Source organism: Coregonus clupeaformis, unplaced genomic scaffold (genome assembly GCF_020615455.1).
Source record: "Coregonus clupeaformis isolate EN_2021a unplaced genomic scaffold, ASM2061545v1 scaf0071, whole genome shotgun sequence".
NCBI classification, from domain to species: Eukaryota; Metazoa; Chordata; class Actinopteri; order Salmoniformes; family Salmonidae; genus Coregonus; species Coregonus clupeaformis.
This window is the reverse complement of record NW_025533526.1, coordinates 893,176-906,843: the sequence shown is the minus strand read 5'-3', so window position 1 is coordinate 906,843 and position 13,668 is coordinate 893,176. Positions and strand designations below refer to the sequence as shown.

Sequence of the window (13,668 nt, the reverse complement as noted above, 5' to 3'; positions counted from 1 at the left end):
AATTGTTAGTTATCAATATCTTTGATGATATTGTAGGCAAAGATCATTGTCATAAATACCTGTAGTTCACTGATTTCTCTCTCGCAAATCGATTACTGCTGCTTTCTTGTATCGATGAATATGGATATTGTAGTCCTTTACATGTCTACAGGCCTACAAGTATCTATAAGTGTACTACAATACCCACTTCTCCACCTTGACATAAAATCTGACGTAAACGCTTCTGAAAGTGTAGAAACGTGAGTATAACATCCTTGCTGTCGTTACGAGTATATGTATAATTTATCCTTACACCCTTTGTTCGTATTATTATGATAACATGTACCACGCTGTCCTGCATTTGTGGCAATTGTATCGGGAGACGTGGCATATTGAAGCAGTTAACGTTAGCTGCTAGCTAACGTAAATCTCTCTATTTGGTCTCCCTCCCACTGTGCTAAGCTAGCTAGTTAGCTCACCTTAACTATTCTATTCGTATCAACAAAATCACGTTGTTTACATTGAGATTACAGCATTTCTTTCAAACACTCGTTATGGCAAGAGGCTGTATTGTTAGCCACGACATGCATTGTCAGCTAACGTTAAGTTAGCTAACTAAGTGATGCTAGCCAGAATTAGCTAACGTTAGGTAACTGTCAGTGGAGTTGACAGGCTGACTGTCAGACCAAGCATTTAGCTACGTTACCTAAATTGGTTACCCAACACTTCAGTTGTGTGACAGCATCTATGTAACCTTATCTTCCAATTGAAAACAAATCAACTCTCTTTGTTGGTGGTGAGGGAAAATGTATTGTTTTGTTTACTCTGCCATTGATTTTATAGACTGTGAATATTTTGTACAACTTTCAGACCAGAAATAGACTGTGTGGTAGCATCTTATGGATCACAGAGTGGTGGGCAACCAATGTCTCCACCCCGGCTCACCGGCGCCCTGCGCTCCTTCTCTACTGTGAGCAAGCACGAAGACTTCACTGAAGAAGTCTATGATCTGAAGGTAAGGCAAACCCAAAGCAAGTTACATTATAGACCATATCTGACTAACCTTTGTGATGGGACACTATCTCGTTATCACAATATTATTTTAGCGCTAGTCGGCTGTACCACCACCAAAACGCCAGTATTTTTCCTTCAAAGCTGGTTTTCTGTCTTCTTTTTAAATAGGGAGTCAATTTGTTTTCATCACTTTTATGACCATGACTGATCAAAACTCGATTTCTCATTGCTCTCTCTTGAACCTCTGCAGAAGACATTTGGTGAGAAATATGTTTGGAACATCGAATCGCAATAAAATCACAGTATCAATTCACAATACATATCATATTGCACCTAAGTATCGTGATATCGCATCCTTGAGGTCCCTAGCAATTCACAGCCATGCTTTATTATAAGAGGGAGGTGGAGCTGATTACACATGTATGTGAATTAAGCTAATTGAGGAGGATGCTTTGGGCTGTTGTGAACACATAGGCTACTTGTAGTGCTTTTTCACTCAATTCCCTTCTTGATATCTCTTTCTCCAGCTCTCTCCCGTTTACCATGATACCTCTCTTTTCCTGTTATCTTCTTTAATCCGCTCTCTACTCTCTCTCCCTTTTCAAAATATATTCTAATCTTTGCCTCTCCCTCTATTCCCCTAATTTCTCCTCTCATTCTGACTGGGGGCTTGTTAAGTTGTTGGTGTGTATTGCGATACTCTACTTAGGAGGAAATTGGGCCTGGTCCTCAGACCACCACCTCTGGCCATGTTCTCCCAGAGCTAAATCCTCAACAGTGTGAAAACTGCTGCTTGAGGGACTAATGAGGGTCGCTGGGAGATTATCAGAGCTCCAGTAAAAATGCTTTAGTTTTAGAGGACACGGAAGTGCTGATTGTAATAAAGGCATGGTGTTAATACTGCTGCTGGCCCTCCTTGCACTGAACCCCCTGACCCGATGAGCACTAATACCCAATGCTAAAGTAAATTCTTATTTCAAAGTCGCTCGCTATGCAAGGAACTTAGCGATGTCTTTTAGTTATGAAAAGGGCTTAGAATTACCCTCTGCTGCATGTGATAGAGAGGGATATGGAGAGAGAGGTCACTGTGTGCATCCAATATCAGACTACATAGTTTCATGATAATTCTGTGTAACACTATGCCCTTGCTGTCTGTTTGTCTCATGTTAGACCAAGCGTCTAAAGAGGCAGGAGCTGTTCTCCAGAGAGGGCCTGACATGGCAGAAGATAGTCCAGTTCTTCACTCAGCATCTGGAGAAGGCAGAGCAGCAGGCTGCAGCACAGGAGCTGAAGAGCATCCTACAGGCTGCCAAACAGATAGGTAATCAACTCGCTGGCCTGGCTGGGATACACTTTCAGTCATACAGTACCATTCTAATGTTATGTTATCTGTGAGGGTGAATAGGCAGTGTTTTCCCTAGGACTTTTCCCAGCAGTGGTGGCAAAGACAGTTGTTGTTTTGTAGAACGACTGTGAGAAAGTCACTTCTGGTGACTTTTTAAAAGGACATTCTACTCCAAAATGATTAAATTATGTTGACACCATCTGAAATATAATTTTCCCTTTAAAAGCATTATAACCTTTAGACCAGCTTATGTAGCATGGCGGCTTTAAATAAACAGGCCGAAGCATGGGGTTGCCCATCCCATGGGGTGCTGCTGCTAAATTTATATAGGGGAAACACTGATAAGTGATAGGTAATCAACTCAATGGTCTGGCTAATATACATTCTAAACCAGGGGTGTCAAACTCATTTTGCCCCAGGGGCCGCATTTGGTCTTCACCAAGGTCCGGAGGGCCACACTTAAATGTATTATATTTCCTCACTGTCAAAATGTGCAATAGTCCTCTATAGTTTTTAGCCTCAAGACAAAGCACTGAGCCTCCCCTCCACTGTTGGGATTCAACCTCCTATGGAGAGCTTGCTCCACCAAAAGGAACCCCATACAAGGTGTCAGAGCTTCCGCCGTCACCGCGGCGACCGGATGTCCTGATGTGACTTATAATTAGATTAGATGCAAATCCCCCACAACTCCAGAAGTCGTACAGCGGTGCAACACAGGGCCCTCTCCTGCTGCTCTTATTACTATTCTGATCCTGCCTGTTGGGGGACGGGTGATCACACACACCCCTCCGTCCCCCTAATCCCACTGCATCCCTGATAGATACCACAGTGGCGTGCAGTGGAGAGTGGATGCCCTCCAGGCGGAGCGCCTCTGTAGTGTACAGGAGGAGACTGAGGCCCTGAAGGACACATGAGAAGGCATCTCTGAGGCTCTCTCAATGTCTTTCCTCGATTCCTCACGTCCCCTCTCCTCGATTCCTCACGTCCCCTTTAATCACCTCCTCCTCCAAACGCATTAGAGGAAAAGATCCAAGGTTTCTCCCCTCTGACCTTCTCCTCCAACGTGTTTTGAGGAGGAGAGTGGACACAAGGAATCGAGGGAAGACAAATTGAGAACCAACCTGGGGTTCTAACAGCAGCTACATGTATGTGGAGGATCAAGAGCTCAGGACAGCTAGTGGAGGCTGGCTGCCTGGGGGTGTCTCTCTGTCTAAAGGCTCATGTGTTCCAGGCCAGGGTCAGTGTCTCTGAAAGATCAATTATATAGTGTAGAGCTTGATGCATGTTCCTTAGCTGAGGTGTTTTAGTAGAGAATGCCAGGATGTTGTCAGCAAATAAGACAGTACATTCTAACAATAGACACATACAGTAGGTCCCTGAAAGCATGTTGTACAGTCAGGATTTCTACTTTGAAATGCTGTCTAAGAGCTCACCAAGAGAAGCATTTTGGCCTACCTACCTCCTTGAAACCCTGTGATAAAAGCTGATTTTTATGAAAAAGCCAATTTTGTTCCATTTATTTGCTTTCTGATCGCCACTACTCTTTTTTTGTCCTCATCATTGAAAGGCCAGAGAGCCTTCAGTGATAATAAACACGTATTTGGGATATTTTCTAAATGTTCTTGACCATGTAATTTTGGTCCTTCTAATGTGCCCTTAGCCTGTCTGGCTAACTAGAGTGTAGAGAGTAAAGTAAAGCTCTAGAACACACTGAGAAGGAAGATGAAAAGCATCCATCGTGCCCTGACACACACAATGGAGAGTGAGATGCTTTTAGGCCATTTTAATTGGCTTAAATCCTTTTCATCCGTTTCCCTCTGCCTCTCTAAGTATCACCCTTTATCTGTCTCCCTCTCTTTTTCTCTCGCTCTCTTTTTCCCCTCTTTCTCTCTCCCTCTCTTCTCTTTTGGACAATTAGTCCTCATTCCCTTCATTAAACAGAGCTCTCACTGAGCTACGGAGGGAGGATACATGTCTTTTAGAAAGTGCTCTTATCCATCTTTCATTTCTCTGAGGAGCAGTGCTAGACAGTGCTATCCTTTTACTGCTTGGAACATACAGTTGAAACAGCAGTACAGCAAGAAATATCACATTGCTGTAGCCACTAGCCAGCTAGATATCACTAATGGTAATAGTAGTGGTTGTGGGTTTTCTGATAATCACAATGATCATCAGTGTCAGCATATGCCTCGGTTGAAGAGTGGGACTGGAGAAGCTGGGCTCATAATAAATGATGATGATGGTATTTAGCATCTAGCTAACTAATTATCTTGTTGTTTCTCCATGTCTCTGGCAGTGGGGACAGAGCATGGCCAGGACACCATTGAGAGTGCTGCTGTCTTCCTGTTTGAGACTTTCCACAACAAGGACCATGTGGGTCATGAGGAGACCAGGGCCATTAAGCAGATGTTCGGCCCGTTCCCCTCCTCGGCAGCCGATGCCTCCTGTGCTGCTGTGTCCCGGGCCGTGGCCCCTCTGGGAGAGTCCCAGGTGGGGGGAGTCTAATTTTGTCTTTGGGGACAACTGTAATACTATGACTATATATAGGCCTACTTAAAATAAATATAAAAAAAAGTTACTTTTTGGTTTATACATTTTCTTCCTAGTATTTTATTATTCTACCATCCTATTTTTCTTAGAATACATTTATTATGCTGTACTATTTATTTATTATTTATTGATGTTTTACAGGTGGAGGAGTTTGTTCGTTCCCAGAGCGCCTGTCGCACCCCTCAGCGCGGCTCGGCCTTCGGACGCAACATCACCTTCTCCTATGACTGCTACGCCCTGGACCCCCAGGAGGCCCTGCCCTGGGCCGGGGGCCCTGAGGATGAGACCCCTGGTGGAGGCCTGGACTTCCACAGCTTCCTCAACAACCACCAAGGCCGCAGGGGTAATGGGGGAGAGGTGGATGGAGGCAGGCTAAGCCCGGGAGGGGCTCAGAGCTCTGGGGATGGGACCATCCTGAGGGGGGAGGTGGAGAAGTACCTGAACGGAGGCAACATGATTTCCTCCAGCCCTGAAGAACTGTGCACCTCCCTGTTTGAGATGCTGGCTTCCACCAAGAGTGACGACGAGCTGCAGAACGAGGTGAGCAGCACCCTCTCACACCACCTTTACCCTTTTCACACTATTGTGCCGAGCCAAACCTCACTGTTATTCCTTGACCTTAGCCAGCTGGCCTCTGGGGTTTAAACGCCGGGTCAGACCACATCCACTTTGGACCCCGTCTCCACTGCAGGTCAACCTTGGCCTTTAGCTTAGGGTGTTGTCTCATGCTATAGATGAGCTTGGAGAGATCTGGAGAGCTGACCTTAACCTTATAGGAGAGGAGGAGGATCTTACTGCTTCTCCAGGGAGGTCCCATCCCATAGGAAAGCTGCAGTATGCCTGACATACACATCAGGATAAAGGCTGCAGTATTGTATGCCACACAGAAGGAAGAATAAGTGAAACAGTGTTCAGGTTCAATGTTTAAGGTCTGAGATTCTGTATGGTTTTTAGAGGGTGGAAAGACCTTGGGTGTACTGTATGTTGAAAGGATTTGCGCAGTTACCAATGAATCAAGACTAGCTAGAAGAACTGGGCTAGAATTACTGGGCAACAACAGGCAATTAAGGCAGCACTTAGTCTGTGCTGAGCCATGGTGTTATTGAGACATGTTGTTCACTTCTTCCACAAGACAAGAACACACTTACGAAGAGGGGGAGAGAGTGGGGGAGATGCCAGGTTGTGACGGAGGAGAGGAAGGAAAGATGGATTGATGAGGCTCTGGGCACTGCTCCCATCTCTCTTATACAGGTGCTTAATTTAGAGTTGTTCGCTCGCTCTCCCTCTCTCCCTTGCAGCCCACAAAAACACAAGGTCGCCACACACCTTAATTAATATAATTTATTAGTGGCTCTCTTCTGTTTGTTCTCCTCGACCCCCTCGGGTTAGAGTGCGCTCTGTAGGCCACATGCTCTGTAGGCCACATGCTCTGTAGGCCACATGCTCTGTAGGCCACATGCTCTGTAGGCCACATGCTCTGTAGGCCACATGCTCTGTAGGCCACATGCTCTGTAGGCCACATGCTCTGTAGGCCACATGCTCTGTAGGCCACATGCTGAAACCTCTGGCTTTCACTTATGAATTAGACAAACAGTGCCTCGTTCTGTCCTCTTGAGTGTCTCTCTCTCTCTCCTCTACCTTTACTTTTCTCCACAGCAGACAGTGTAGGTTTTTACTAATACCTGCTTCTACATTCTCTTCTGATGTTCTCCACGTAGTTGACATTTGGAAGCCAACTCTCCTAATGACATGTTTAGATGTGGAGTGCCCTTTGTTTGCACTCCACGCACCTCCCTGCGCGTGACTCTAAATTCAACAGCAAAGTTTAAAGGCTCTGTACTCTGTACCATTACATGTGACAGAGGAGAAACCCACCGCTTTTTATTACCTCTCATTTGTACCCCTGGAATGATGACATTTGCTGCAATAGCAGTGGCTTGAGAAAGAGAGGAGAAAGAAAGAATACAAAGTAATGTTTTTTCTAGCTTGATTTTAAAGGTATGTTTTTGGTGGTAGTGAAAAGAAGAGCTCTGCCTTCATTAAAGCACAGGGACATAGACTCTTGATGAGTTATATTCATTTTTTTGACTGCTGTAAGACATACTGTGTGCTGCTTATATGGCAGTCTCATTCAACATTTGTATTATAACCAGTGATCTATGTGGACACTGATAGTTTCCTGTCTTCCTGAAAGCTTGTTGTAGCCTATGCCATAGAGTTTTCTAGAACTCTCTATGGTTCACAGTCACAGTTCACCTAATGTCTCAGCCTCATCCAGGCTTAAAGGTAAAAAAAAGCCTTCAGGGTGGTTAGCTCTGTGAGCTCCTTCCTTCTGAGGGGAAGACTGTCTCTCACTCCCAGCGGACTCCTCTGTCCTACTCACCTTCCCTTCCAGGCTGAGAGGATCCAATGAACTTCAAGGACAGAATTCATGAGTGCCCATAAAAAAGATTATCTCTGGGCAGCAGGTGAAAAACAGACCAACAATAACAACAAACAGTCCCAGGGTCATTCCACCTCAAAAAGCACAAGCACAAGGATTTCGACACCCACCATCTCAGATTGTTCTGAAATCGTTTCTGTGGGAAGAAACTGATAAGGTTAGCATTCCTGCAACATTATTTTGTTGAAATATAATTTGATCTTTGTGAAGATAAGCTAATTGATTGCACCCAAATTGGACCTTTGAAATGATAGGATTCATATAATATTCAGTAAATATAGTGCATAACATCTGATTTGGACCTCAACAAATTCTAACAATGAGTAAGACATGAGGATTCCAAAGAAATTGTAAAAAGCCACCCACAGACCCCACGCCAAACCCACCCTAACAATGAATATATAGTATCAGTTCTCTAGGTCTGACAAGTAGTATGGAGCTGTGGCTCTGTATATTGTTTCTTCATCCTACGTAATGTATTCTCGGTGAATTTGGTGATGGTTTATTTCCCCTGTTCAGAGAAATCTGTCATTGAAGTTGTTAGGTTTATGTCCCATCCTGCATCCTGATATTACCAGGTTCTGACCACTAGATGGTGCTGCTCCCCCCTCCCTCCCAATGTTAAAGGGATAGTTGACCCAAATTACAAAATAACAAATTGGTCTATGGAGAAGGTATGACAGCAATCCATGCTTTGGTTTTGTTGTCCAATGTTTCAAATGCTAACTTTGTGGCACAAATCCAATTCAATGGTACCTATATTAGCATTTTCACGCTTCATGTCCAAGTCATCCTAAAGTATCAAGAATTTGATTGTGTAACTCAATGTAACTTACTTATAGATTTGGATATGAAGCGCGACAGTGCTGATATAAATCAAATCAAATTTTATTGGCCACATGCGCCGAATACAACAGGTGCAGACATTACAGTGAAATGCTTACTTACAGCCCTTAACCAACAGTGCATTTATTTTTTATTAAAAAGTAAAATAAAACAACAACTAGCGGGGGCACTGGCTAGTTGAGGTAGTTGAAGTAATATGTACATGTGGGTAGAGTTAAAGTGACTATGCATAAATAATTAACAGAGTAGCAGCAGCGTAAAAAGATGGGGTGGGGAGGCAGTGCAAATAGTCCGGGTAGCCATGATTAGCTGTTCAGGAGTCTTATGGCTTGGGGGTAGAAGCTGTTGAGAAGTCTTTTGGACTTAGACTTGGCACTCCGGTACCGCTTGCCGTGCGGTAGCAGAGAGAACAGTCTATGACTAGGGTGGCTGGAGTCTTTGACAATTTTGAGGGCCTTCCTCTGACACCGCCTGGTATAGAGGTCCTGGATGGCAGGAAGCTTGGCCCCAGTGATGTACTGGGCCGTACGCACTACCCTCTGTAGTGCCTTGCGGTCGGAGGCCGAGCAGTTGACATACCAGGCGGTGATGCAACCAGTCAGGATGCTCTCGATGGTGCAGCTGTATAATTTTTTGAGGATCTGAGGACCCATGCCAAATCTTTTCAGTCTCCTGAGGGGGAATAGGCTTTGTCGTGCCCTCTTCACGACTGTCTTGGTGTGTTTGGACCATGATAGTTCGTTGGTGATGTGGACACCAAGGAACTTGAAGCTCTCAACCTGTTCCACTACAGCCCCGTCGATGAGAATGGGGGCATGCTCAGTCCTCTTTTTTTTCCTGTAGTCCACAATCATCTCCTTTGTCTTGGTCACGTTGAGGGAGAGGTTGTTATCCTGGCACCACACGGCCAGGTCTCTGACCACCTCCCTATAGGCTGTCTCATCGTTGTCGGTCATCAGGCCTACCACTGTTGTGTCGTCGGCAAACTTAATGATGGTGTTGGAGTCGTGCCTGGCCATGCAGTCATGGGTGAACAGGGAGTACAGGAGGGGACTGAGCACGCACCCCTGAGGGGCCCCCGTGTTGAGGATCAGTGTGGCAGATGTGTTGTTACCTACCCTTACCACCTGGGGGCGGCCTGTCAGGAAGTCCAGGATCCAGTTGCAGAGGGAGGTGTTTAGTCCCAGGATCCTTAGCTTAGTGATGAGCTTTGAGGGCACTATGGTGTTGAATGCTGAACTGTAGTCAATGAATAGCATTCTCACGTAGGTGTTCCTCTTGTCCAGGTGGGAAAGGGCAGTGTGGAGTGCAATAGAGATTGCATCATCTGTTGGGGCGGTATGCAAATTGGAGTGGGTCTAGGGTTTCTGGGATAATGGTGTTGATGTGAGCCATGAACAGCCTTTCAAAGCACTTCATGGCTACAGACATCAGTGCTACGGGTCGGTAGTCATTTAGGCAGGTTATCTTAGTGTCCTTGGGCACGGGGACTATGGTGGTCTGCTTGAAACATGTTGGAATTACAGACTCAGTCAGGGACCTGCTTAAAAGTCTTACTCACATCGGCTACGGAGAGCGTGATCACATAGTCATCCGGAACAGCTGGTGCTCTCATGCATGCTTCAGTGTTGCTTGCCTCGAAGCGAGCATAGAAGTGGTTTAGCTCGTCTGGTAGGCTTGTGTCACTGGGAAGCTTGCGGCTGTGCTTCCCTTTGTAGTCTGTAATAGTTTTCAAGCCCTGCCACATCCGACGAGCGTCAGAGCCGGTGTAGTACGATTCAATATTAGTCCTGTGTTGACTCTTTGCCTGTTTGATGGTTCGTCGGAGGGCATAGCGGGATTTCTTATAAGCGCCCGGGTTAGAGTCCCGCTCCTTGAAAGCGGCAGCTCTACCCTTTAGCTCAGTGCGGATGTTTCCTGTAATCCATGGCTTCTGGTTGGGGTATGTACGTACGGTCACTGTGGGGACGACATCATCAATGCTCTTATTGATGAAGCCAGTGACTGATGTGGTGTACTCCTCAATGCTATCTAAAGAATCCCGGAACATGTTCCAGTCTGTGCTAGCAAAACAGTCCTGTAGCTTAGCATCTGCGTCATCTGACCACTTTTTTATTAACCGAGTCACTTGTGCTTCCTGCTATAGTTTTTGCTTATAAGCAGGAATCAGGAGGATAGAGTTATGGTCAGATTTGCCAAATGGAGGGCGAGGGAGAGCTTTGTTTTTGTCTCTGTGTGTGGAGTAAAGGTGGTCTAGAGTTTTTTTTTTTTCCTCTGGTTGCATATTTAACATGCTGGTAGAAATTGATAAGAGCGTCTGCTAAATGACTAAATGTAAATGTAAAACGCAAGTCAATGGTACCTATATTAGAATGGCGGTACCTGATTAGAATTGTGCCGGAGAAGATGGCTGCCATTTTACAGCCCTCTAACCAATTGTACTATTATGTGTGTTTTTCAAATCAAATCAAATTTTAATCCTCCCTACAGTTAGTGAGTGCATACATTATTTTTTATATTTTTCATACTGGCTCCCCGTGGGAATCGAACCCACAACCATGGCGTTTGCAATGCTTGCAAACACCGTTGCAAACGCCATGCTCTACCAACTGAGCTACATCCCTGCTGGCCATTCCTTTCCCTACCCTGGACGACGCTGTGCCAATTGTGCGCCGCCCCATGGGTCTCCCGGTCGCGGCCGGCTACGACAGAGCCTGGATTCGAACCAGGATCTCTAGTGGCACAGCTAGCACTGCGATGCAGTGCCTTAGACCACTGCGCCACTCGGGAGCCGTTGGATTTGTTTCACAAATGCTAAAAAGTTAGCATTTGAAACAGTGGCCAGGTTAACAAAACCAAATCATGGGTTGCTGTCATACCTTGTCCATAAACTGCTTACAGGGTAAGGAAACCAATATGTAATTTGAGTGAACTATCCCTTTAACATTGAGGGGAAGGGGGGTTCTTTAAAAAAATCACTTAATAGCAGTAACAGCACCATCTAGTGGTCAGAACCTGGTAATATCAGGATGTAGGATAGGACATAAACCTAACAACTTCAATGACTAATTTCTCTGAACAGAAAACTGATACTACACTGAACAAAAATAAATGCAAGATTTTACTAAGTCACAGTTCATATAAGGAAATCAGTCAATTAAAATACATTAATTAGGCCCTAATCTATGGATTTCACATGACTGGGAATACAGATATGCATCTTAAAAAAAAAAAAAGTAGTGGTGTGAATCAGAAAACCAGTCCGTATCTGGTGTGGCCACCATTTGCCTCATGCCGCGCGGCACATCAGGTTGTTGCTTGTGTCCTTTGAATGTTGTACCACTCCTCCTTAATGGCTGTGCGAAGTTGCTGGATGTTGGCGGGAACTGGAACACGTCGATCCAGAGCATTCCAAACATGCTCAATGGGTTACATGTATGGTGAGTATGCAGGCCATGGAAGAACTAGGACATTTTCATCTTCCACGAATTGTGTACAGATCCTTGCGACATGGGGCTGTGCATTATCATGCTTAAACATGAGGTGATGGCGATGGATGAATGGACCTCAGAATCTCGTCACGGTATCTCTGTGCATTCAAATTGCCGTTGATAAAATGCAATTGTGTTCATTGTCTGTAGCTTATGCCTACCCATACCATAACCCCACTGCCACCATGGGGCACTCTGTTCACAACGTTGACATCAGCAAACCTGGATCAATGTGTATATTCATTGTTTGGGTGTGTTTGGCGTGGGGGGTCCGTGAGTGGCTTTTGACCATTTCTTTGGATTCCTCCAAATTGGGTGTTAAGGATATGAATATTTTATAGATTAAATGGACAATTTGGGTGCAATCAGTCAGCTTAATTTATCAGAGATCAAATTATATTTTAACCAAAATTATCTTTTTCTAGCTACAGAAATGATTTCAGAACAATCTGAGATTGTGGGTGTCATTGCTTGCTGAAATGACATGGAATGACCCTCCAGTCACTGAGAGGGAAAGGATTTTGGAGGCAGAAAATTAAACCAAGTCCCAGCACACAGAGAAACAAAGACAACCCTTCACAAAGGGGGGCAGCTGACCTGTCTCCTGACATCATCAAAGTGCGTCTGGCTCCCCTAGCGCGGTGGCTAACGAAGTCCCCAGAGAGGATGTGGAAAAGCAAAAGAGTAAAGTCTCTCTTTCCAACAGATTATCCATCCATCCATTTATCCATCTGCAGACTGAAAAGCATGAATTGAATAATCTGTTTTGTATTGTATTTTAGCTTTATTATTTATTATAAAAAATAATGCAGGATATAAAATTCTGAATGGTCAAGAATGCTCGTATCTTCTAATGTCAGTTACGATGTTGGTTTTGATGTTGTCTCTCATTGAGTGCAGTTACATACACATAAACGATTTCCCTAATAATCCTGTTTACATGGACACATCTGAAATCAGGCTATCTGATGGGACTTAAATAAAAGCTGAAAATTGCCAATCAAAATAAACATTATACCACAGCGACCATGTTATTTTTGTGAAGCCTGATTGATTCTGAGTTCGGGACATATAATGTTTGTATGTGAAATCTATTTCTAAGATGCATACATACTTTCAGTTTTTACGAACTCACTTCACTCACGCATATGAAGTAGGCTTGCGTTACCGGTGCTGGCACATGGACAGATCAAATACACTGCTGGAACGCCGATTAAGCTGTTCACATGTCCTAATCATTCTAAAGATTGCTTAGAAAAGCAGATGTTTTGTTCTGCGTATGCGTACTTAGATTTTGACCTTACGTCAGAGTAAAATGTTTACATGACTATTGCCATACTCTGCCTACTGACATAATCAGTTTAATATCGAATTACACTGAGTGGACAAAACATTAGGAACACCTTAATATTGAGTTGCATCCCCTTTTGCCCTCAAAACAGCGTCAATTTGTCAGGGCATGGACTCTACAAAGGGTTGAAAGCGTTCCACAGGGATGTTGGCCCATGTTGACTCCAATGCTTCCCACAGTTGTGTCAAGTTGGCTGGATGTCCTTTGGGTGGTGGACCATTCTTGATACACAGGGGAAACTTGAGTGTGAAAAACCCAGCAGCGTTGTAGTTCTTGACATACTCAAACCGGTGCGCCTGGCATCTACTACCATACCCTGTTCAAAGGCACTTCAATCTTTTGTCTTGCCCGTCTCAAGGCTTAAAAATCTTTCTTTAACCTGTCTCCTCCCCTTCATCTACACTGATTTGAAGTGGATTTAACATGTGACATCAATAAGGGATCATAGCTATCACCTGGATTCAATGGGTCAGTCTATATAATGGAAAGAGCAGGTGTCCCTAATGTTTTGTACACAGTATATTAGTGTGCATGTAAACTTAATCATTGTGTCTGATGCACACTGCATTTCCACCCCCTATGGTTAATACTGTATGTTTCTCTCCTGTGCTAGCCAGCTCCTAGCTCAGTGATCGCTCCCCTCCCAGTC

At 44.6% G+C, this 13,668-nt stretch overlaps 1 protein-coding gene across 1 annotated transcript in view; it reads left to right on the top strand.

Moving 5' to 3' along the window:
* Positions 1 to 207: 207 nt before the first annotated feature.
* Positions 208 to 13,668, top strand: part of LOC121586006 (activating signal cointegrator 1 complex subunit 3) — a 164,333-nt gene continuing 150,872 nt past the window's right edge. Inside the window, exons 1-5 of the mRNA XM_045213014.1 lie at positions 208 to 239; positions 850 to 994; positions 2,164 to 2,314; positions 4,635 to 4,828; positions 5,030 to 5,428. Of these exons, the coding sequence (XP_045068949.1) occupies positions 905 to 994; positions 2,164 to 2,314; positions 4,635 to 4,828; positions 5,030 to 5,428 (834 nt within the window). The 5' untranslated portion in view covers positions 208 to 239; positions 850 to 904. The remainder of the gene's footprint in view (positions 240 to 849; positions 995 to 2,163; positions 2,315 to 4,634; positions 4,829 to 5,029; positions 5,429 to 13,668) is intronic.